This window comes from Ooceraea biroi, chromosome 14 (assembly GCF_003672135.1).
Source record: "Ooceraea biroi isolate clonal line C1 chromosome 14, Obir_v5.4, whole genome shotgun sequence".
NCBI classification, from domain to species: domain Eukaryota; kingdom Metazoa; phylum Arthropoda; class Insecta; order Hymenoptera; family Formicidae; genus Ooceraea; species Ooceraea biroi.
In genome coordinates, this window is record NC_039519.1 from 4,226,885 (window position 1) to 4,252,306 (window position 25,422).

Sequence of the window (25,422 nt, forward strand, 5' to 3'; positions counted from 1 at the left end):
TAATGAGGCATTACGCTAAATTACTGCGAGTGAAGTTATTTGCTTATTATTGGCGCTGTAACAGCAAGTATAATAAAACATTAGGATAATTGCGATATTATTATTATTAAATACAGCTGAAGTAACGTAAGTTGATATTTTTAGACTCATCAGCGCTTTACGATGGAAACGATTATAATATAATGTTCAAGCAGCTGGTGCATATTTTTCGCGCGCGCGAGACGTTATTTTATCCCTTTGCTTCCTTTGTTGGCGAGCGTTTTAGCCCCCCCTCTCCTTCCGCAGCCTCTAAACTATATTCTCGACTCCAATATATTCCATTATGCGCTGTTTACACGGCAGACGCTTCTGTAAGGAAATGAAAACGCCCTCGTCGTGCACGGTAGTGGGAACCTGAACCGCATCGGAGAAATTAGTTTCTTTGATGAGTGAGAGTGGCTGGCAGGCACCCGAATTATTTTCTCAAATCGCCTCACTTGTCCACGGAATATCAACGAAAAGGAAATATAATGAATATGTAAGTGTATCACATCACGAGTTTTCTCAAGGAAACAACAGAGCGTTCGATACCAGATCGTTATTACCAGAATTACTGAAGTTTAACTTGCTGGTGGCTGCAGCCACTTTTACTCTTTTTAATATTTTACGAAGAGTCAACAGAAAGAGAGAGGGAGGGAGAGAGTATATCGATAGACACCGAATCAACTGCGTCGGGTAACAGGTACAATGTAGTCGCGAGTACTCCGCATCAAGAACAACGGAGATTAAGACAAACAACGGACGGAAAGAGCCTGTCTACCCTTAACGTTGACTCAAGACTCACTTACTTGGAGCGCCGTCTCGTCCTGGCGAAAGATATCGCAGCTCCGACGAAGGTTCATCGAGAGGCACCATTCGGCGAGCCGTTTATCCTCGCTCACATCCGCCACGCGACGGGACGAGAGAGGAGATTGGAATGACTGAAGTCCTGATGAAGGGTGGATGAGGCACGACGGTATGGGGTGCGCGGGGTGAACGGATAGAGAGAGAGAGGGAGAGAGAAAGCGAGAGGAAGAGGGGTCGAGGGTACGTAGGGCAATTTTCGCGTAATTCGATGGGGCGTGATCGTCATAGCAACCCCCGGTACCCCCGTCCACCCTCTCTGGAAGCTGCAGCCTGTTCAAACAAGCCTCAAACTCTATACTAGGCTCGTATCCATTTTCTCTCTCTCTCTCTCTCTCTCTCTCTCGCATGCTCTTTCTCTACCCCCGTTTCACCCTATCTTTCTACCTCTCTTTCGAGTTCTCTTCGCTTGCCCGACCTCTCCTTCTTTCTCTCTCCCAGTCTCTTTGCCTCCCCCGCTATTCGTCTTTCCGTCGCGGCGCCTATCTTCCGTCATCCGTTCCTCTCTTTCGGCGAGCCTGAAATCCGCGAGCGGTATCGCGGGATTTCAACAGTTGCGATAACTATCTGGCGGGATCTCTCTTGTGCTGCAGGCAGCGACGGCTCGATCGTTTCATTCTAATTACTCGCTCGTTAGCGAGTTGGCCGGCAAGAAACGGAGTCCTCCTCTCCGTTATGTGTTGCCGCGCAGGGTGGATGGGTGTACCAGAGAACCACCCCGTGCGAGCCCGAAGCCCGTCATTTAGCTTATGGCCTGCGACTCGTGGGGAGACCTGCGACCGTGGCTTTCTGACGCACCGTAACACGGCCAACCGCGCGTCGTCTCGTAGCCGCGGCTGCAATGCGAATTACGTCGCTGTAGAGTAATCCGCGTGCTGCGGGGTTCGTATCATCATTTGTATCGCTGCACCGGGCTTAATTCCGTAAAGCGTTGTACATGGGCTACTTCGAGATGCGGTGGCCTTTGACATGGCGAATCTCATCCGTCAGAAACTTTCTTCAATGTATCTACATGATTATCTCCAGTCTAGGTACAAAATACCTTGCGCCGGATATTCCAGAGCGATAAAACCCGATCTTTCTTCTACTCTCTGTCTTCGGCTCTATCGTTTTTCACGCGGCCGATCTTGGGAACCTGCCAAGATTTCCGGTTTCCTTGGAATTTTACATGATGAATGCTAGCCGAATCCGAGGATCTCTCAGAAAGTTTGCCACAGGGTATACATTCGTCTTACCTGCGTCATTAATTAAGTCTATCGTCACGCCGCGATATCTGTGTAAAATCGTAACAAAAAATTGGTCATTATTCTTGAAGTATTTGTGTCAATTGTAAGTGAGAAAAGTTGATATCATGGGTAATAATTCGCCGACGTCAAATGGTCGCGTTATTTCCGCATGCAAATAATTCCGTACGCAAATCGGAGTGCTCGAAAATTACGTTTCTAATTCACGTCATTTGGTGGCCCATAGCTTCTCATTATCGACTATCGCGACGCAATCGCGTTCGCCGATGGGATCGAATTCCGCGCAGAGGAATATTTCATCTCTGTGGTCGTAAAACGGGTTGTTTTAGTGCCACTCGAGGCTTGGAAAATAGTAAAAGTGTAAAAAATACAGATAGCGAAGAGAAAGAGAAACGCACTAACGAGATGCCACAGCCTCGCCTCGTGGCAAAATCAAACTTCCATTACCCACCCCACGGACAGGCACACTCGCAAACGATAGCATGATTACTCGTCACTTTTTCGCCTGTAATTATAATACTTCATTTTTCATCTCACTCTCTTTTATTTAACAAAATCGTAAATTTTCAAAAGATTGAAAAATTGCAAAAATAAATAAATCCCTAGTTCCTATTCAGTCTCCCAGTATTCACTTGTAACAATATTTCGATGTGCGTCTGAATATTAGACCGCCTCGCTTTCGACTGCGTTACGTGCCGAAATCTGCGCGAGGCGGGATTGAATTTTCCGCACGCGACCGGCGGACTTTCCGCTATCTTCCCGTTTGTTATCCTCCGCAATTGGATGGCCGAAAAATGTTTGCGTGCGAGACACGTAGCATCGAGACAAGAAAGGAACGAGAGTCCGGAGGAGAAGGAGAGAATTAAGGGACGTAACGAAGCGCGGTCGCGCGCGTTTCCAGATCTCGTCGTAAAGAGAGCGAGAGATATATAAATTACCGGGCGAGTTACTCTCTCTCTCTCTCTCTCAGGAGTATTGCGCGAGCCACGCTTAATTATAAAACCGATAAATTCATCCCGTGGGACGCGGGACAGACGTCTGGAATCCCGAGGTTGATAAACGAGCCCCTGATCCCGACCTTCTACCTTACACCGCCCATCCGCTGCCGTCCACGTCGCGCGGTTCGCTTAAGTCGCATCCCTCGTTCCCACCCCTCGTCTCATCCCTCACATAGTCCAGCATTACGTACGCGCTTACGCCTCGATGGACTCGCATCATTGAGTCCCGGAATCTGGACGACCGTGTAATTAGATCCTTGGCCTGTGTGCGCAGACCTAACGATAATTACATTTACGTTACCTGCGAGAGTATACCGAGGCATGGTACCGACCCGTCAAGGGACATCTCTCGAGGGATCACGCGTGCAAACGCTCTCGCATATTGTCCACTACGAATCAAATTTTCATATCGAGTTTGCACGTCCCCGGTAATAACTTGCTCGTTTCGAAAACACCCTTGCGGGAATACCTCGTTACGAACGTGTTTCTGACGATCCGCTTATCATCTTGATACAAATTGCCTTATTATGACGTGCCTTCTTTATGCTGCAGTTGTATTGTCGTGTGTAGAAAATTTTATCAAAGCATACAGAGAGACAATAAAACATGCGTGTATGTTAGGAAGATGTTTTTAAAAAGCGATACAATTATTTTTAAAATTTATTTAATTTATTTACGAGATAATGTCTTAATAATTTTGCATATAACAAAGAATTCAAGTACAGGTGATAAAAATATAAAATATAAATGTACGCAAATCAGGTCGTCGAAAGTATTGGGAATCCGTTCTTCTTCATATTATTCAGTCAAGAGACAACGAGTTTCGATATTTGTCTGGATTATCTCGAGTGAAAGCGTCGTTATGCAAAGCAGGAGTGACTTCGGGCACTTCAGGTCAACCTAGCCGCCTTGAGTCGCATCAAGCGAAGATCCCTCGTAGTTTTAATCGTCGTTAATCAAACGAAGGCAGAGACAGGTATGGACGATAATATTCCATCGATTCTCAAGTACTCAAGCCGTCGGTGGAAGGCGGACGCTCGCTCAATTTGGCGTGGTTCCAGAGCGGACAGATGTCCGTAATTCTCGGTTTGATAAACGAGCGCTTGATCCCAAGTTTCCTATAAAGCAAGACGCGCCTCTTTGAGCGGGCGCCTTCGGGCGGGCTCTCATACTTCGTCCTTATCATGACACGTCCCCCCGCATATTGTGCCTCCCATATATTTTACATCGTACTTTATTTTAAGGATAAAAAATCGTGACGTAAAAAGACGGCTTGATGTCTCAAGCCGAACTGATACCTGTAATGACTCGTAAAACTTTCTTTTTTATCCCGGCGCATTTCAGATACCGCAGATAATAACAGAATTACAATTTCTTCTACGTGCCATATTTTTTCTAGGCGCTGTGAATAATAAATAGACGAATAAACTAAAAGCTAGATCGACTTGCGCACGCTTTTAGAGAGTAAATGTTATTATTGCATAAATAAAAATATAATGCTACATGATGCTCGCTGCTGTGAACGGATGTCCACCGTAAACGGGGATGATTTTATCTCCAAGCCCCAACCTCCCCTTCCCCTCGTTCTGAACGATTATTGAAGCACTTAGGTCGTTTGCTCCCCACCGAGATATTAATTCTCAAGGGGTTTAGTCGATTCCTTTTCTCGGATACTCACTCTCCATGGGTAGGAATCTTCATGGCTGAACACGGCGAGAGGGGGATGATTCGATGTAGCGGGTGTCGCTACAGTAACGGACGCGCGTGTGGACAAGGGTGTGCCCGCGCGCATATACAAGCATGCACACACACACATACACGTAGAGCCGACGTGGCCTTCTACCGAAGTTTGTGAACTATGAGTGAACCTATCGCAAGGACAAATTTCCTCATCTAACTTTCTCCGGGTAGATGAGATGATCGCTCAATGCCAGCGGCACCGACGCCACTATCTTCACTGTAGCCTAGTCCGTCCCTCTCGTCTCCGTTCGTTCCCATCCTCGCATCCACAGGAAAATTAATGACGGAATCCAGGAGTTTTCTATAGGCAACTTTTACGTCGGATCCTCAGGGCCGGGGTAGAACAAATTCAGGAGGGTGGCGAAGCGCGAGAGGAGAACGGCGACAATGGGTTTCCGCGGTGGCGTTCGACGTGAGGATGGACATCGCCGTTATCGTGTTTTCGTTCGAGAGTTTCCCTCGTTTAAATCAACGGCGCGCCTCACGTGTGGCGGGCAGGAACCGCTCTTTTGTTTATAAATGAAGCATTGATGAACGATAACGATGATTTATGCGCTAAATTCTGTCAGAAAGATAGTCTCGTTAAAAGCAACTGAAGGGAGAGTGAAAGACCAGGAAATTTTTGGAATTTTATAATTTTATAATGTTCACTGAAAAATTGCATTCAAGCTGCTGCATCGCGGTGTTGCGTGAAAACGAATAGTAAAAGTGATAATAAGAAAAAAATATGAGGCAGGTTGACGGCGAAATTAAAAAAACATTATATTAATAATAATAATTAATTCGTCGAAATTAAATACGTTATAGTATTATCCAATTACACTGACTGAGCGATATTGCTAGTCGTAATCTGCAATCTCAATGAGCCGAAACTTCAACGCTCCAGAATTCGGGATTACGCCGTCAGCGAAGTTCATCACTCTGGAGAGGCGGCATCCGAAGCGCTCCGAAGACGCGTGATTTCCTTCCCTCTCTTTCGCCCCTCTGGCCGTTGATCGTTTCACCCTATTTATCTGTACTCCGCGGCGACGCGCATCCCCATTACCAACTTTCCATGCGACATCGCGCGTTCCGCGCGCACTCCACCGCCATTGAAAAGTCTTATTCTCGCAGGAATTAACGAGTTTCCCGAAGAATCGCGCGGAATTACGTTGCCGTGCGTCTCGTCAGGCCTCGCGTCGACGGCGTCGACGGCGTCGACGGCGCATGCAATTCTGCAAGTTGGAATTGAATCTACCTCCGAAGAGAAAGGGCGGATTTTCGATCCTCTCGCGGAAAGTGCCTCGCGATGGCGCCGGGGAAATGGGTCTCTTGGCGCGGCGAATGAAATTATTAAAACGTCAACGCCACGTATCTGACGATGAAAGCCGTTACCGCGAGCGTCGCTTGGGCGTCTCGAGAGAGAAAATTAATACACACGCGTCATTTGGCTTATCTTTTTGTTTGCAGTCTTGCATTCTGCTAGAAGTCTTTCCTGATGAATACAGCGCGTTCTTGGTACTCTTGGTACCGTACTTGGCAACGTCGAAAGGAAATTAATGGTTTTTCGTGCTCCCTTAAAAGCCATGTCGTAAACGCTGGCAACCATCGAAATAACTTGTTTTCGCAATAACGAGTAACTTTTATTAAGGTTTACAAATTGCTTATGTGAAAACAGAATTATCTAACTGTTTGAGAGAAAGTCGGACACGCCATTTTAATTTGTGTCCTAATGCGTAACAATGCGTTTCCTACTATAACAAATATTATTCTTCGCAATATTTCCGTTTTTCTGCGCGAAAACTCAGAATAAAATTACAGAGATATGCAGCACTTGCGTGAGTAAACGTGCATGTGTTGCAAACTCATGTAAATGCAGCCGCGGTATCCAATGGTATTTTGATTATTTCGTATTGCAGTAATAATATCAGATAACCGTCGTAGCTGGCAGAAAATATGAACATTGTCGAATCGTGAATATCGATATTGGCGATACTGGGATCGACCACGCAGCGACCACGTACTTCTACTCCCTTTGTCCTTCCTTCCGCCGCCGGATACCAAGTTGAATCTCCACCTACGCCATCGAGCAAGTATTCCGGGGTGCAGTACTGTATTATGCATTCACCCTCACGGAGCCCGCGACCGTCGCAGTCTACCGTATACCTTAACATAATAAGGTCGTATTATGCAGTATATACAAAATTTCCAGTTTAAACGCGGCCCACGTTCGGGCCTTAACGTCTTGTTCACGGACACTCAAGTTCCGAAACTCTGCGTTCTGTTCGAAAAGTTAACGTGAACTTGGCGACGATTTACTAAATCGACGTGAAATGCACTTCGCAGGACGGAAACATTAACTCCGTAATGCCTGGCTTACGCACCATTACTCCTAAGTTTGCGAACGTGAATTAATTAATTCCTCGTTGATCACGAGAGACAGAGAAAGAGCGCTATGTCATGTTATATTTTTATAATCTTTCGTGCAATAATAAAATGTATCCGAAAAGCGCATATATAAGTCCATCAACTTTTTATTCCACTCGCCTATTTATTATTCACGGCACTCAGGAAAATACACATAGAAAAAGTTTAATTCAGTCATTATCTGCAGAATCTAAAATTATAGGGGGATAAAAAAGTTTTATGCGGCGAATATATAAAAATAGAATAGTTCTTTCCGCTTCTTTTTAACCCTTGTGTGAGCACCCAACTTTACCAACGTTGTTACGCACCCGGGGTACCTGGGTGCCCACCTACCGTTTTTTCAATTTTTTAAAGATTTATGTAATTGAAATCGTTTCCTTGACGTTTATTTCAATAAATAAACATCAAAAGTGAGTGCTGGAGGCATTTTCAAATGAATTGATCTGCTGTAGCTCGTACAAAAGGAGGAAAAAGCGGGATTTTCGAGGTCGGCGCAGGTAGCGCGCGGTAGCGGTAGCGAAAATAAACCTTATATTCCAAGTGTGATGGCTCCGAATAAATCGAGAGAAGTATACTCTACTGTGTTTGGATTTCACGAAAAAGTAACGCTGTGCTCATACGTGCCGAAGAAGAATAAAGCAGTAATTATGATATCAACGATGCATTCCGACATGGCTGTGAACGATGATGCTAAGAAGAAGCCCCACAGTATTACATATTATAATAAATATAAAGCTGGTGTCGACACCATGGACCAGATGATCAGCAGATACACTACGCAACGTCGCACTTTGAGATGGCCGGTAATTATGTTTTTCAACATGTTAGACGTTAGCTCACTTCCTATGTAATTTATTATGAAAATAATAAGATGCTGTCGAAAAAAACTAACCAGCGGCGGCTACTTTTGCGCCAATTGAGCGAAGAACTTGCAAAACCAACGATTGAGGATCGATCTCAAAATTTGCAAGTGACGCGAAATCATAGCACCAAAATCGCTATTGAAATGTGAATGTGATCGGGCGGCTAATAAATCCTGTGGAGGCTGCTCCAGGTCCTGCAGTTGAACGAGATGCATCAGGAAGGAAGAAAGTCACCGGTTCCTGCCACATCTGTTATAAGCAGACAATCAAGAAGAGAAGAAAAACACGAAAGACCTGTTTCCAATGTAATAAGCCTGTCTGTGATGAACATGCAGTAACTTTTGCCAAATGTAAAGAATGTAATCAATAAATATTTTTTTATATAAATTTTCCATGTATTTTATTATTACGCAACACATTTCACGTGCATGAATCAAATAAATTAATAACAAACTAATAATCTAGTCAAAAGTGAATTTTTTTATGTTGGGTACCCGGGTACCCGGGTGCATCCGCGACGTATGTATACTTTAAGTACGATTATTTTTGCTCAAAAAGTTTTAAAAATTTCTAGATGCACCATTTGCTTAGAATTGAGTTAAATAACGACGATCTGGACGTTCCAAAGGAAAGTTTAATTTTTACTCCACTTTCATGCAAAAATGTACCGTGGTGGGCACCCGGGTGCTCACACAAGGGTTAAGGGATGGATAATGTAACGTTAACGCTAGCAAGAAACTCAACTTATCTAATTTTAGATATTACTTATGTAAAATGACATGAAAATTTAAAGTGTTACGTGACAGCATCTAATCTTTAAGCAGACATCTAAGTACCTCAAATCAGCTATCTATTGTTAAGTTACGCGTGAGAATACCGTTCATCAGGATTAAATACGTTTAACGGAGGATTTTATAAAGCTCAGCACGCGTTGCTGGATCCGTAGCGCGCATTTACGCACGTTTCAGCAAAGTTCCGCCGCGGAAAGGGGTAAATTTTTGATCGGCTCTTCAATAATCCCGGAGGGCAATAAACGGTTCGCATCGTTTTCTCGCTTCAATATTACAAAGTATTGTAGAGCGCGTAGTCGGTAGCGCCACGTGGAATTCGTTTTTGAATATTTCACGTCACGGATGTGCGGATGCGTTCCTCGACGAGATATTTCCGCATTCGACGAAGAAGATACTTCGCCAACGCGTATTTCTCACGTAATGGACATCCCGAACGCGCGTGCATGAGACCGAAATCCGATTTTGATGTCCAATGCAGGGAATAACGAAAGTGACGATCCGACCGGTTTTGCGCTCGCAGCGAAGAAAGAAACGCGAATTATAAACCGGACGTCCACTCAATGTCTACCGCGAGACCAGCGCGCATAACGACACGGTCTAATCTACCAGCGTTAAATCCAGGCGCGGCCGGCCCTTCGTCATTGTCTCCCGTTACACGGCAGCAAACGTGAGCGTCCTTCGACACCGAAATCTTGCGTGAATATTTCAGGAAAATTACCGCACGTTCGCCGGGCGCTCGGGTTTCCGGCGCGATTATGTCGTATAATCCGCGGTGAGTGCGTTTGTCACGGCGGCCGCGCTGCGCCGCCGCTGCGGGAGTGCCGGCAGCGTAGGGGGTTGTCGGGGTACGGTGTCGGGTGTCCCCGTGGGTGATATTCCCTGTTATCCGAAACACGAGGCTGTTATCCCACAGCACTTACCGTACGCAAGCACCGCGCGATGGCCGGAAGAACCGCCGCGAACGATGGACGGACCGCAGGGGCGGAAAGCCGGTCTACGGATTACTACGGAGACATTAATCACCCCCCGCGTCACCGGCCGGCGTGATCTCAGTGAATTTGCAATTAATTCGAAATCGCCGTCATCGTCGCACCGTAAAGCGCACGCCGATCCGCAGTCCGCGTCCATTCCGACGCGGACGTGCGTACGATCGCCGGTGATGAATGAGGAGCTCTCTATACAGGGTGTCCCGAATTTAAATGTCCAAACTTCGGGACTTTTAATAGGCTGCGAGAGATCGGCGTTTTCTTTTTTGCGATTTTTCCAAAACGAAGTAAAAACGAGCATATCTCTAAAGGACTTTTTATTTTTGATTTATCATCCCCTACACGCTCCCGAAGTTTGGACATTTAAATTCGGGACACCCTGTATAGTGGCCTCGATTTCGTTAATTAATTAACGAAAGTGGCCGGAATTCGGCGATACCCGAATGCATTATTCGATGAGAGCGAGGATCGTTGTACGATACTTGAGAAATACGTTTCGAATGTATGTAAAATCTTTATTTCTATTTGAATGCGTAAGAACAAAGTTTGATCGCGCAATGATACGATTACACAGGTTTGAAGCGTAACGATACGATTACACAAATTATTCTTAAATAGGATCGTAGGAAACAATACGCGCGCTCAACCCGTCTTACCTGTTCGCTCGCCATGCGAGAACTGGCCCGCCGTCGCGCTTCGCGGCCTCGCTCGATCACGCGCTCGCTTTTGTTTTTCGTTCGGCGCATCGCAGCCTCGTATACGTTTTCCAATCACCCGAATATTATACTACGTGTATAATACGAAATTCTCAACTAAATGTGAATCTAATTGCACGGGTGTTAAGAATTAATCGATTGTTTAGTGGTCGATAAGAGTAATTTACAGGATGGCAACATTTTCTTCTGTAATAAGTTATCAAATGCTCGGTACGACTGCGAGTGTGTTTGCGATCATTACTGCTTTTTAATTATTTATATTATAAATGCGCCATTCGAATGACACAGAGTCTACGTACATCTAATCGAAAAGCTCCCTCTGACAGATCATCACGCACGTCAACCGTGATGAGACAAAAGCGACAGATCGTACCCTTCGCCAACGTAAGGGAACGACATCCAACTCGATGTGGGTTACAGTAATATCTTTTTTCTTTCACGAAAAGTACGCCCCATCGAGTTCCCATCGGTCCCGGGAGACCAACGGTATTACAAGTAATTGTCGCCCTGGGGAGAGCACAGATCGACCCTATATCCACCCCGACTCTCGACCCGATCTCAAAGCGAGTTGAAACGAGGGTGTACAGAAAAAAGTAAAGCAAAGAAAAAATAAATAGTGGAGCAAACGAGAAGGAAAAGATGGAGGAAAAACAGGACGTAGGGGGAACACGAAGAAGGAGAGAAACCGTACAAGTGAGGTAAGAAAACATGGGAGGGAAGGAAAAGGGAAATGTACGAAAAGGAAAAAGCGGATTCATAGAAGAGGCGGAGCAAGAAAAAAAATAGTCTAGGAAGGAAAGCGAACTCTGAGAGCAAGAGAGAGAGAGAGAGAGAGGGAACGACATCTCGTATTGCCAGACTGTGACACCCTTCCACGTTTTCCACGACCCCATCGCCGTGCCCCGGACCGACTCGAGGGAAAAAGTAGCGAGGAACTTTCGCCTAACAAGTGGATGATTCACAAATCATCCCCGATTCGGCGTGACACGCCCTTCGCCGATGAGAAACTTCGTTTCAGTCTATATCCTCGTCCAGAACGACCAATAACTCCCACATCCCGCTGCAGGCGACGAATTGAAACCAGAGGCGAGAGGAATGACAAACGGAGGGGGAGAAAGTAAACGCGCGATGCTCCGATTCGCTATAATACGGATCGAACGGAGAACATAATCGAGGGCACTATCGTAGCTTCCGCCTTCGTCGTTACTTTATCAGTAACTGGTTTTGCTCTCTTCGATGTCCTCACCTCGTTTCATTTTTCACTGTCGCCCGTCGTCTTCCGCGGGCAATCTACCTTAGCGGCGCTGAAACATCCGAAAAGTGAAAAATAGCGCTTCCTGCTGGTTCGCATCGACGCATCGACGCGAAATCGACAGGCCGCGTCGACTGGCAATGTCAGAGAGAATTATGCACGAGGACGCATTTCGTTGCACGATACACGATACGATGGTTTCGTGGGGAGCCGCGCGATAGATGAAACCGTCGGATAAGCCGTGGAACAAAGTGTCGTGACTCATCGATCGAACTCGCCGGTCCAGATGACCGGATTAGGCGAAATGCGCATTGCGATATCCGGCAGGAGATCCTCTCGTTTGATTGCAGGATGCAGATACGCGAGAATCGCGTGGCACTCTGGTGAGTCAGAATCACGAAGGATTCACGAAGAATGGAGTATTCCCCTGATGGAGGAGAAAAGTTCTTGTTCCGATGGACTGATAAAACTGGATAACGCTACATTTAATCGAGTTGCTACCGAATGTACCATGACGCACCATATCTCGTGCGAATGTGCTGAGTGGTATTTGCCATGCTTTTAGCAGACACCAAGGCACTCTATGTTATATAATAATTCACTACTTGCGTGATATACAAATGCTTCTGCACGTATCTCAAAGAGAAGAACACCTATTGTTTGCGTGGAAAGGACCCCGCACCAACTTTATGGAAATTGGCTCTCGGCGGATTTTGATGAAATTTTCGGAAAAGGTCCAGTTCAACTTCCTGATGAAAAGTTCTCATGGGCCCAACTCCATTTAAAGCAGTATTTGGGCCCTGGAAAGCCCCAAAAGGGAAATTCATGGTTCCCATAGTTTCCCAACCATGAATTTTGGTAGTAGAACGTACAATTAGGCCCGATCTCGCTCAATCAAACGCAAGGCTCAATCGACAGACAAGGCCCAAGTGGAGAAAATGTCACCTTGGGTATTCGTATTATTGAGCACTCCCATAAACACTACTCAGCAATATCCTAAATCATAATTCATGATATTCTTAGGTAAGTCTTCTTTACCGTGAATCCGCTGTTATTTCCCTTTTGGGGCTTTCCAGGGCCCAAATACTGCTTTAAACGGAGTTGGGCCCATGAGAACTTTTGATCAGGAAGTTGAACTGGACCTTCTCCCAAAATTTCATCAAAACCGCCGAGAGCCAATTTCCATAAAGTTGGTGCGGGGTCCTTTATCGACTAATCTTTTCATGTTTTTTTTAATACCCCCTCGATTTTGAAATCAATAATCACTTCAACTAGCTTTGAATAAAAAAGTTTTAGAATCGAAATAATTTAACATAATATTAATTGAATAAATAAAAGCAATCCTTTCGTTCTGTCAAATTCTGCCAAGCTGCACACGCACAGAATTAAACAAGTAATAAATATCCGTAAGACATGCGCATCTTTCTGTTCCGTTTCGCATCGTTCTTTGAATTTTTGTCGGTTCTCTTCGTTTTGTCGTTTCTAGGAGCGAAACTTTTCCGGCGTATCGAAAGCAGAGAGATAAGGGCGAAACGACGGGGTCCGTGATCACGGAAATGGCGCGATTTTGCGGTTAACGAACCTACGGATAGGTCCACGGGATAACGGGCGAAAGTGGAGGGCTGGGAAACACTCCCCGCGGGATAAGGCGGGTCGTCGTTGTATTCCCGCAACGACAATAAAGCGCCCACCGTAATGGTACCGGGCTCACGTATATGTCTGGTAACGGGTAGACGGACGCCTTTTCAACGATCGCAACATCCGTGGTCGTATCGTGTCGTGCCGTGCAACGGGCCAGGATTCCTAGCACGGACGTATCGTCCTTTTACGGGTGCTCGCACTGCGCGAATCTTGGGATTCAATGAATCCGCGATACGAGTTAACAAATTCCAAGAGTTGCGCCAACGCGAACGGCAACCAGGAACTTGCAGACGTCGTTAGAACTTTACAGTACGCGCAAGCGGGAACGATCCGGATTGGCAGAAAACTTTTTTCAATTCTTATTTGCACTTGTATGCTGATCTTACGAGAATTTTATTATTCTCTCAACGAGGAGTACTGTGTAGAGACATGACAAGCAGAAGATTTATATTAACGTCAATCCCGATTGTCACAATATGAGTTTTGTGTCAATTCCGAGAAAGAAACATTTAATAATCTCTGTATTTTAAAGCGTTCAATTATTGAGCGGAATATTGTTTTATCTGACATTTCTAGTTTTCTGTGTCATCCAATGCGCTTCCACAAGAAACGCCGACGAATATTAAGTAATAGAAAAACCATGTGTGTGTTGGTTCTAACATTGGTCTACTAATTGGTATCATGCGCCAGAACGCGCGGTTGGAAATACAAAAGACAGCGATTGTATAATATACATGTATTGGCGGGCGGCTGAATCGAAAAATAATTGGCGGCGGAAATCACTGCAACGGTCACGGCCAATTAAATACAACTGCGGCGGCAGTTGTAGAACGGAGATTCCCTTGTCGTTTAGCGTCCGATTGGGAGGGTGCGGCGACTTTTCGCGTTTTTCAGCGTCCTACCTCGTCGTGAAGGTTCCGAGGGCGCGTTCGGTTTCCTTGGTGACCAGGAAAGGGAGCACAAAACCGAACCACACGGCGTGCACCGGCTTGCTCTGTCCCTTTCACGCCCACGCCATCTGTTTGTATTTCATATTGATAGAGTATTGATACAGCTCTGCACCGTCGTGCCTCACCCCACAGTGCAGTGCCGAGCCCCTCTTAACCCTCGTCGAACGCCACCCTCTGCCATCTCCCCCCCCCCCCCCCCCGGTAAACCACCCCGACGGGCCACCATCCCGCGGTGGGACGTAAACGGGGATGCCGTGCGTTACCGTTCCGACCGACGTTCGGGGTCACGTGTTTACTTTGTTCCGCATTGTTGCGTCTCGTTAATGGTTGGCGGAAACGTTTTGCTAGAGCACACGGGAAACCGGTTTTGATGCCCTTCGGCGGCTGCAGATATCGTGGATATATGCACCCGCGAGTCGTGATTTCTTTTGCAATTTTGCTGCACGCGATGTAACTCCGAAAGACTCCCTCCACGACAAGAAGAAACTCTTCCTCTTGGAGGAAGTTCTCTTTTTGCAGTGCCATGCGCGTGCGCGTGCCGAAAGGGCGGGATTCTCGCTTCGAACGAGTGTCGAGGGATAACGGGATAAACGAACGTCAGATCGGCGGAAGTGCGGAAATGAGAAAGCAAATGTTACGATTTAATTTGCACGTTCGAGCTTCAGGTCTCCGTTAGAACTCCGTTAGAAGCGTTTCTTCGCCAGCATACGTACCGGGTGTCCCACGAGGCTCTGCCATGAAAATTCTAGGTCGGCTATGTTCGCTGGCACAGGAACGACGAAATTCATCGCGTACGTGTTGACCACCCCTTCCCGCACGTAGTACAACTCGGCCTCGAGTCCTGAAAGCAGAATAGCGGAGTGTATCGATTGGGCGATCAATTATGAAAAAGCTGTACCGTGGCCGCCGGCGAAGTTTCCCTCCGCCTGCCCCGAGAAATCGACCGATCGCGAGCTACGGCACGTGCAGCCCTTCGTTATAAGTTGGGGACATTGACCACGGCCGCGTCTTCCTTACATCAAGCATCGTAGTTGCACGGAATTCGTTTCTATGGAAACTTCAGAGACTTCAAGTATAATTCTGCCGTAGAACGGTGCTCGTTCTACCGGCACGCGAATGTACCAGCTTGAAATCGTTGTGGTTTTCGGTGGAAAATATTCTGCAATCTTTTCGACGTGTACTTTTACAGTTTTTACCGTTTTACATGCTGATTCGTTCACTCTCATTGATCATTTCTCGTACCGCAATATCTTTGCAAGCTTCTGTGCTGCACGGGTCGCGATAATTCTTTCTCCAGCTTATTATTCGCAGCTACGCGTATATTTTACACAGCGTAGATGCAAACTCGCGAAAAAAAGTGGAAAAAGAAAATTTCTATCGCAGACAGACGTCGATACGCGTGATGTCGGTATGTGCCAGGAGTGAGATCTAATGCGACGATTATTATCGGCACATTTCCTACGCGGAATCGTATCTCGAGGATATCCACCTCGAAATAGGAAATAACCACGAGGATCCCGCGCAGACAGATTTATAATACGGATCCGCCGATGCCAGGTAACCCCTCCCCCCTCCAATCTCCGCTCCCCCTTGGCGTGCATCCTCTTTCTCGGTGGATCATGATCCGAAGATTCCTCTTGGGCGCTCGCACGTACAGTCGCGCCTCCACCCCTTCGCCCGAAAAATCTCGTACCTCAGATAGACACACAAGGGTCTGAATTTCCTCGGGCGATCGGATGCGTCATCCGTGTACCTTCACGTATGACTACGCAATTCGATATCACGCTCGCGAACAAGCTCTGTCAAGTATATACGTGCACACGTCATATTCGACGTCGTCGCGACGATTCAGCCGTCGGTCGCTCTTGCTCTGCGATAAGACCCGTTTAAAGAAGCGGGATATTCAGATCCGCAGAGCTGTACAATCGACAGAGGAGAAGCGAACAAAATGCAGCGAAAGAGAGAAGCGAAGAGAAGCGGCGTTCAAGAAGAGTGAAGATAAGCTAGGACATTTTATAAATCCATATGTTGGAGCGCAGCGGAGAGACATATGCAGAAAGTATTAATTTTTAAAGATCGTTAAAGATCGTTCGAGTTTAATTTCTTTCCGTATAATTAATATTGTTGTCAGAATATATTTTTAATTTTATCCGCGCGTCTTAGTTTTTACTGATTGCAAATAGATAATTTTCAACAATTTTGACGCATCTCCAACATATTTCCATTGGCATGCAGTCAAGTGTTTTGTCGAAAGGTATTTTTACTGTTTCATACGATACTGTGATACTTTTTGAGCATTCTTACGTAACGGACTTTATACCGGCGCCAGGAAAGTTCCGGCATAGTAGCAAATGGGAAAGATGGTCTGACTTTGTGCGGAGTTGTACTACTGCTTTTGTGCTCCAGCTCTTTGACGGTCAAAGAACTTTACAACACGACGTTCTATTTCTTGATCAATATATCAATCTCTTTTAATTTTCGGAACGCATAAAACAGTATATTCTTTACAGAATCGTACTGCATACAAACGCTATTATATAATTACATTTCGAAATTTATTAAAAATCAAAGTTTGATGAAACAATGAGATATTTTATAATGTATAGATTTATAAGATTCCAAGACACGCATAGAAATTTATACTTGTTTATCGATATCAAATTAAAAATTAAAGTTGGAACCTCATACATAATAACAACATGTATTATACAATTTATACCATTGCGAGGAAAGCATCGAAGATGCTTCCGAAAACAAGACGTGAACGCTTGTGATACGGTTTAGCGACAGCTTAATGTTTCGCGAATATACGTACATTGAAATGTAGTCGAAGTTTAAGGCGGCATCAAGCGGAGAGCTGAGGGTAAGCGTAGTAAGAAGATTAAGTAACTTTCCACTCCGGTGCCCCAAGTCTTACGAGGGAAAGACTAACACCCAGCAGAGAAACTGATAATGACAGTCAGCCATGTATTAAGCGCGGCATCCGCGAAATCGAATTAATCCCTCTGTACTCCATTTTATTATCAGGCGTTAATCCCAGCTAAAGTGGAGAATCATGTCTGACTAAGTAAACGCGTTACCACTTCCGCTTTAAGGCGCTCCGTAGTTAACGCAAATATCGCCGTCTAATGGCGTCACGTTCCGCGTGTGCGATGCAAATCCTAGTGTGTGTGAAGCTGGCGCATCATTTCGCGGAAAATCATTAATTATTGAGAGTTCTGGCTCCCTTTTTAATAGTTCTAGAGTTCCTGATAGGTTAAACACATAGTTCTGGCCATTAAAGCGAAAAAATCGCATAGTGCAAAGTGAGACGCCAACTTCACGCAGCGTCTCACTTTGTCCCGCGATAGTTTCCGTCATAATTCCGGCTAGATTTTAAAAGATCTACAGTTCTAGAAAGAGTTCTAGAAAGAGTTCTAGCGAAAACAATTTTTTTTTCATCTTTTTATAATTATTAAAGCTACAAAATGTTTAAGGGAATGACGACTGGTTAATTTCAGAGAGTTCTGTGCTTTATGAAATATTTCTCGTGTAGTTCTGAACATATTTAACCATTTTCCAAAGAGTTCTGAATGCAAACATTAACAATTATTTAATAAAACATTTTTATTGTCCGAAAAAGACGGATATACGGAGATATACGTGAGACGCTGGTCGATTTTCGAGAGTTCTGTGAAGACTAAAATATTTCTCGTATAGTTCCGGACATGTGCAATGCCTTTCCAAAGAGTTCTGACAGGAACAACGATTAGAAAATTTTTTAAACAATTATTTCACTCGAAGAGTGGACGTTTTCGACTTTACCAGTGAGACGCTCCTATCAGAACTCTTTGGAAAGGTATTGCACATGTCCGGAACTATACAAGAACTGTTTTAGAATAAGCAGAACTCGAAAATCAACCAGCGTCTCACTGGTAAAGTCGAAACGTCCACTCTTCGGGCGAAATAATTTTTTAAAACATTTTCTAATCGTTGTTCCTGTCAGAACTCTTTGGAAAGGCATTGTACATGTCACGAACTATACGAGAACTGTTTTAGAATAAGCAGAACTCTCGAAAATCAACCAGCATTTCACATATATCTCCGTAGATACGTCTTTCTCGGACGATAAAAATTTTTTATTAAATAATTGTTAATGTTTGCGGTCAGAACTCGTTGGAATACGCTTAAATACGTTCAGAACTATACGAGATATATTTTAATCTTTACAGAACTCTCGAAAATCGACCAGCGTCTCACCCATATCTCTGTATATCCGTCTTTCTCGGATGATAAAAATTTTTTATTAAATAATTGTTAATGTTTGCGGTCGGAACTCTTTGGAATATTTGTTAAATACGTTCAGAACTACACGAGAAATATTTTAGTCTGCACAGAACTCTCGAAAATCGACCAGCGTCTCACCCATATCTCCGTATATCCGTCTTTTTCGGACAATAAAAATGTTTTATTAACTAATGAATAATGTTTGCAGTCAGAACTCTTTGGAATACGCTTAAATACGTTCAGAACTACACGAAAAATATTTTAGTCCTCACAGAACTCTCGAAAATCGACCAGCGTCTCACATATATCTCCGTAGATACGTCTTTCTCGGACGATAAAAATTTTTTATTAAATAATTGTTAATGTTTACATTCAGAACTCTTTGGAAAATGGTTAAATATGTTCAGAACTACACGAGAAATATTTCATAAAGCACAGAACTCTCTGAAATTAACCAGTCGTCATTCCCTTAAACATTTTGTAGCTTTAATAATTATAAAAAGATGAAAAAAATTGTTTTCGCTAGAACTCTTTCTAGAACTCATGTAGAACTGTAGATCTTTTAAAATCTAACCGGAATTATGGCGGAAACTGTCGCGGGACAAAGTGAGACGCTGCGTGAAATTGGCGTCTCACTTTGCACTATGCGATTTTTTCGCTTTAATAGCCAGAACTATGTGTTTAACCTATCAGGAACTCTAGAACTATTAAAAAGGGAGCCAGAACTCTCAATAATTAATGATTTTCCGCGAAATGATACGCCAGCTTCACACACACCAAATCCTATTGCATTATGCAAGTTTCACCATTCGAGAAGAAATTAATTCAGATACTTATTCCATTCGCAATTTTTACTGTTTCATAAGCTACACGAGAGATGATAAAAGTGCTGTCCATTTACGTGATTAATTCATTTTGCCAGAAGCAATTCGCTCTGTGTATCGAATTTTTATCATCCATATCAAACAGACGGCAGCGTGAGTCATTCAATTACAACAAATTATTCCATTACGGAAATTTGAAACTTTAAGCAGCTACATCGTGATACAAATGAACATTTATCTCGCAACGACATCAAAATTTTCGCTCGATATATCGCGAAAATGAGGCAAGCGACTTTTCAATCGAATCTTTCTTCTATCAGAAATATTTGCGAGCGTTTCTCAGGTTTAGTCAATTACGTCGTTCGAAACAGGTGCAACTAATCAGGCGACCGGTCGGAAATCCATAAACCTCCACTGGACAAGAACGGACACGAGTGAACGAATCTTTATTGACTCTCCACCGTGTAACGCGTTGCAGAACGGTCTGGAGCCGGGGGGTGGGACGGGCGCAAAAGTCGTCGGAGATATTTATACGTCGTTTTATCAGTCGCAGGTATCCGGGAGCCGTACCCGCGGGAATGCCGCGCACGTAAAACGGGAACGAGCCAGACGCGCGCGTTTCGGATGTGGAGCTGAAGAAGAAGCGGAAGTGCGCGCGGTCGTGGAGGAGTCCGGGACTCGATAGTGTGTGCCGGGAGTGCCGGGAGAAAATATTTCAGGCAGATAAATCTTGGCCGATCCCGACGGGGGTAGCACGCGCAACTAACTCAGGTGGATTAAGTTCCGCGATATCGCCCGGGGGTTTCGAGTGGGCAACAAATGGACATAATCAAGTTGCACCCGCGCTATGGCGGCCGCCGCATTTACGTGGCCGAGATTACGTCGCGCAGATTAAGCAAGCGACTCGCACACACCGTCCGCACACGAGCAACCCCCGTAGATTCTATTTCGCGGCATCTTCGCGTCGGCGTACGTTGAAGTTCGAGAGCGGCGGAAAGTTGGCGATGCGGGCGAATTGAGCGTAATTGCGCCCGACGCGTGATTTCGCAGCTCTCGCAGCGGTATACGTGTGTGTGGGTACGCTCGTAGCGTAGATTGGTACAAACTAGTCAATTCGTGTTTGGAAAGGTAAAAGTGCGCGTATACTTTTACCTTAATAAAAGAAGCTTTATTTTAAGTTCATCATATGATTGTATCTATTTGTCATGTGATATTTCATGTGATAATGACATCTGAGAATACTTGACAAATAAGATATTATTTTTATAGTCTTTTATATACATCATTCGACTAAATACATACTCGTAGAGAAATCAGGTCAGTATTTCTTGCACGAAGATCTTCCTTCAGTTTTCTCACTTATCCTCAAGAAATATTCTCACGGTAAAAGTTTGTGGTGGATTTTACGACTTGAAAATTTTCAGACAGACTCCTGAGTGATGTGGCGCGCAGATATACGAGTCTGTGTGTAAATATCATTTATTTTATCTTTTATTACACGGTTTGTCCTTTCATATGATAAAATCGCGGTCGAATCCATCAAATCTCGTGACGTATCTCTCAGAAGCACCCACGCGCAAGATCACGGCGGGTCATAGGGCGATCTATCAATTTACCGTCGAGACCACGGAAGGAAGAATTTAGGAAGAAGGGCGGCCGGTATACTCCCGTCTCGTCCCATGGGAGACGGCCCTCCGCTGGAAGAGAGCACGAAAACAGGGAAGATGGTTATGGGTCGTTCTTTAGGAGTAAAGTTTCAGCTGCGAGTGGGGCTCTCTGCTTTCGCTAAGTAAAATATCATGTTTGGCATATGAACGACCAATTACTTTAATTATTAAAGTAGAAAGTGACATCGTTAACTACGTTACAACTCTTTCACCAGCTAGCAAGAGCCTATCATTTCTAAGGAGTCCAATTATCTCGTCGCTCCTCAAATAATTGATTATCTGACGAATTTCCCTTAATTAAACGCGATATCTGAGAACCTGTGTTGAAAGGTATAATATTTGAAGCTGCTTGTACGTGTGCAGCTCGAGACGGAAAGTCTCACCCTGGAAGCATACATCGCGCCAGGAAAATTGAATTAGCATAGGGATTGACGTTGTATCGCAGACTGATGCGACGCCAAATTGAATTTGAAATGAACGCGCGCAGCAACTGCGTTTACCGTACCGTGCGTGTATACGGCACTCTCTATTAATAACGTAAACGGCTTGTAAAGTTGAAATTCTGGAGACCGCGCGCCCAAATTGTCTGTAACGATTCCAGATACTGTTACAAATAGAACTTTTATAAATTAATAAGTGAAGCACCCTTCGTATTAATTGCTGTACGAAAATTCAGCAATTTCATACGTTAATCGTGCAATAATTGAAAGCAAGCTTATCTGTCGTCTTGTCTCGCGAAACGCGAAACTAACAAGTCTAATTTATCAGTATGCTCCTATTCCAAGCGTGCACTTCCGGAATTGCGAGCTTCTAAGCCGCGACAATGCATTAACGTTGCGCAATTTGTATTCACCTAACTATCAGGGATAAACGGGAGGAAGGGTGCGGGCGTTCTTCAAGCGGATATGTCAGTCGTGCAAAGGGAAGACACGCGAGGGTTCGAACAGGGTCAGGAGCCAAGGTAAACACATTAAGGATACAACATCCTGCAGAAAACACATCCCCGGCGAAAGGGGCCACACCCCCGGCGCACACGGGGTGGTACATCGGGCCACGACGGAAATTCGAACGTCTCGCGGATCGGCGGAGATGGAAAAAGTCGCGCGGGGGTCGATACCCTCAGGAACTAATCTCCTGCGCTCGGATCTTGTTTCCCCCGATTCGAGCCGTTTTCATCCGTTTACCCCTTCGTCAGCGAACGAGCGCGGTCCTCTCTGTCGGTCAATATCGGTGTTCCCACCGCTCGCGTTTCGGATACTCGACTCGCTCACTCTTCGTTTAACTTTGCCGGCTCTATCGCGGATTTGTGATTCTTGGAGTGTGTGTTACTTCAACGAAAGATTCGTCGTTCTAGATGAGAGCTATTTCGTTTCTCCGTATTATCACTTTTACATTACTTCACGCGCGATAGATTGCAATATCATGATATTATTCTGATATCTCTATTAATGTAAGGGATTGATAAATAAGGTATTTAATATTAATCATAAATTAATTAATATTAATATAATAAATTTAATTCCTTTGCAAAAGAATTAAATTTATTTCCATAGATTGTAAAAATTGCTTACTTCTTTATTTATAATAGTATATTCCGTATATGATAAAAATAGACATTTGTCTGCATAAAGAGAAGAAAGCTATTTTGTTTCTCCGTATTATCACTTTTACATCACTTCACGCGCGACAGATTGCAAATGGTCCCGACGACCGGAAAGGAAACCGAGAAATCGGTCGGCAGTGGTGCAATGCGGCACCTCGGAAACACGACCTTGAGCAGCTTTCACGATTCATCCTATCCGAGTCATTTATCGCGGTCCGCCTTGGCGAACGTGTGCGTTGGCGCCAGATGGAATTCCGGAGGAGTCATTTATTGTTCCCGAGGCGCGCGTAGAGCGCGCGCGTCACGTCGACTACTCGAATTTGCAATAAAGAAGATAGATGCAATGGAAGGAATATCGCCAGAAGCTAATCTTTTACTCTACCATTCCGCTCTTTCCTCCCTCATTCGTTATTCATTAGAGTCCACCTTGTTTCACCGGCAAAGCGATACCGTACGAGTCGCGTTTCGCCGCACACAAAACTCGACGATCTACGAGAAGGCGTTGGGAATACGGGCAGCGTAAGTCAGCGCTCTTGTCCTCTTGACGTAAAGATATAGTGATCATTTATTACGTTCAAAATGTTTTCTGCATCAACGAAAAAGTAGAAAAATGTCGTAGCGAGTCTCGTTCTTTATTATGACTTTATTAATTTATTAATAAATTTATTCACACAGAATTCATATTCTTCACATTTTTATGCGTATCTTTTTTCCCGGGAAGTGAAATATTCCATTAATATGAGCACGAGGTACGAACACATACAAATACAAACTTCAAGTGAAATATCCATTTTAAGCGCAAAAATGTACGCGCAATCATTATTTCATTTTAGCAACGGTTACACCTCCAAAGTGAATAATTTGGGTATCCATGTGTATGCTTCTCGCGTCAGGCCGTGTGAAAGAGGATGCAACGCAGAAGCGAGAAAAGGCAGGGATCGTTTGAGCAAGCTGGCGTTATTTTTCGCAAATTACCTCGACGGAAGCCCGAGCCAACCTTCGCTCCACTCTCTTTGCCCGTGCGCTTTCGCGGAAAGTTATCTGCACTCGCTCAGCGGCAGTCTCCTCTCTCGAAAGCATTTTCCCCATCTTATCGTTGGCTCTCTGCTGGCTCGGTTCGTTTCTATAGTTTTCGACGTCTTACGCGAGGTTTCGTCGGGTAGTTGGCGCTAGAGAGAGGGCGAATGCCACGGAAAATCAGCGAGTATCAGAGAAAAAAAAGAAAGAGGGACAAGGAAGGAAAACGGAGCGGAAAAAGAACAGAGAGAGAGAGAGAGAGAAAGGAAGACAAAGCGGAACGGACAAAAAGAAGCGGGGGTGTCTTTCGGGGGACGGTTGGTTCTTCGGAGTTGGCCGCGAAAGAGCGTCGTGTCGTCGTCTAACTGAACGGGATGTTTGTCTTTAATTAAAATCAGTCGCAACTCGTCCGTCCCGCGAAAATTCGCTGCTGCTTTCGCCCCTTTTCCGTTGCTCGCTCGGCCCCCTCTTTCTCGTTTTCTCCCTTCCCCCCTCCCCTCTGCTGCTCGTCGCTTTGTCGGGTAGAATTCTTAATATTCAATTATCCCCCCGTGCTTTTAATTAGTTGCGCGTGGCCCCTCGGGCGCGATTGTCGGCGAGCGGTAATCGTTCGAGCCAATAAATTTGTTGTTTCGGGTAGATTGAAACATTTATTAAATATTGATCCGGCGTCACGAGAACGAAGTGAATATTACACGACCTCGTACTCAATTACTGAATTTCGTTAATTTCCGGAACAACGGGGAGGAGAGGGAGGGAGGCGATAGCTGAACGAATTGGTGCACGGTTAATTTCGGCAGGTTCGCGGAATATGTAAGTAATATATACTATGTACATAATACAATGTATTATTGAGTTTTGCTAGTCAGAAAGTCCGTGTTCAATAATCCTTTTTAAAATGCGAAATTCAAATTCTTCTGATAATTCGGTTGATAATTCGGCTATTTGACTATGTTTAAATTTCTTATGATATTTTGCAGCACACATATTCTGCCTTTTGCGCAATTATCGCACTTTATTTATCTTATAAACTATAAAACTGCATAAACATCACGTAGCTGTAGTGATTAACGTTACGCTTACATTGACTGTTTTATTAAAAGAAGAAAGTATGATATTCCAGTCTGTATTTGCAATAAGATAACAGAATGAAGAGTTGATTGAAAAGCCTTGTTGATTTACAATGATAAAACTGTTATTGAACTGTTATTGAAATTATTAAGCGTCGTTCTAGCTAAAGCATTTTTTTAATCTCAAATTCTTCCGATATAACATATCGATATATGCACGTCGAGGCTAATCGAGGCTAAAGCGATAAATTTGCACGTTGAAAGCTACGACCAAACGACGACGAGAGACACATAAGCATGAAAAAGTAAGACGGTCTGAAAGCAACTCGGCCTTTCAACAAACTCGATGGAATTCTCCTTCCATGTCGTTGTATTAACAATTTAACACAGGTACGCGATAAAACCTTTCTGTTTTCTCAGCTACGGTAAATAGTTGAAGCTATAAACAAGCGGAAGGCGGCTGGTGCCATGAAAAACCGTGCTCATGAGAGAGGCGACGATGGCAG

General features: G+C 44.6%; 1 protein-coding gene across 1 annotated transcript in view; it reads right to left on the reverse strand.

Annotated features, from left to right (window-relative positions):
- LOC105286330 (tyrosine-protein kinase Drl) overlaps positions 1 to 25,422 on the reverse strand; it is an 82,100-nt gene that overhangs the window by 39,384 nt on the left and 17,294 nt on the right. The window contains exon 2 of the mRNA XM_011351216.3: positions 15,183 to 15,310. Within this exon, the coding sequence (XP_011349518.1) occupies positions 15,183 to 15,310 (128 nt within the window). The remainder of the gene's footprint in view (positions 1 to 15,182; positions 15,311 to 25,422) is intronic.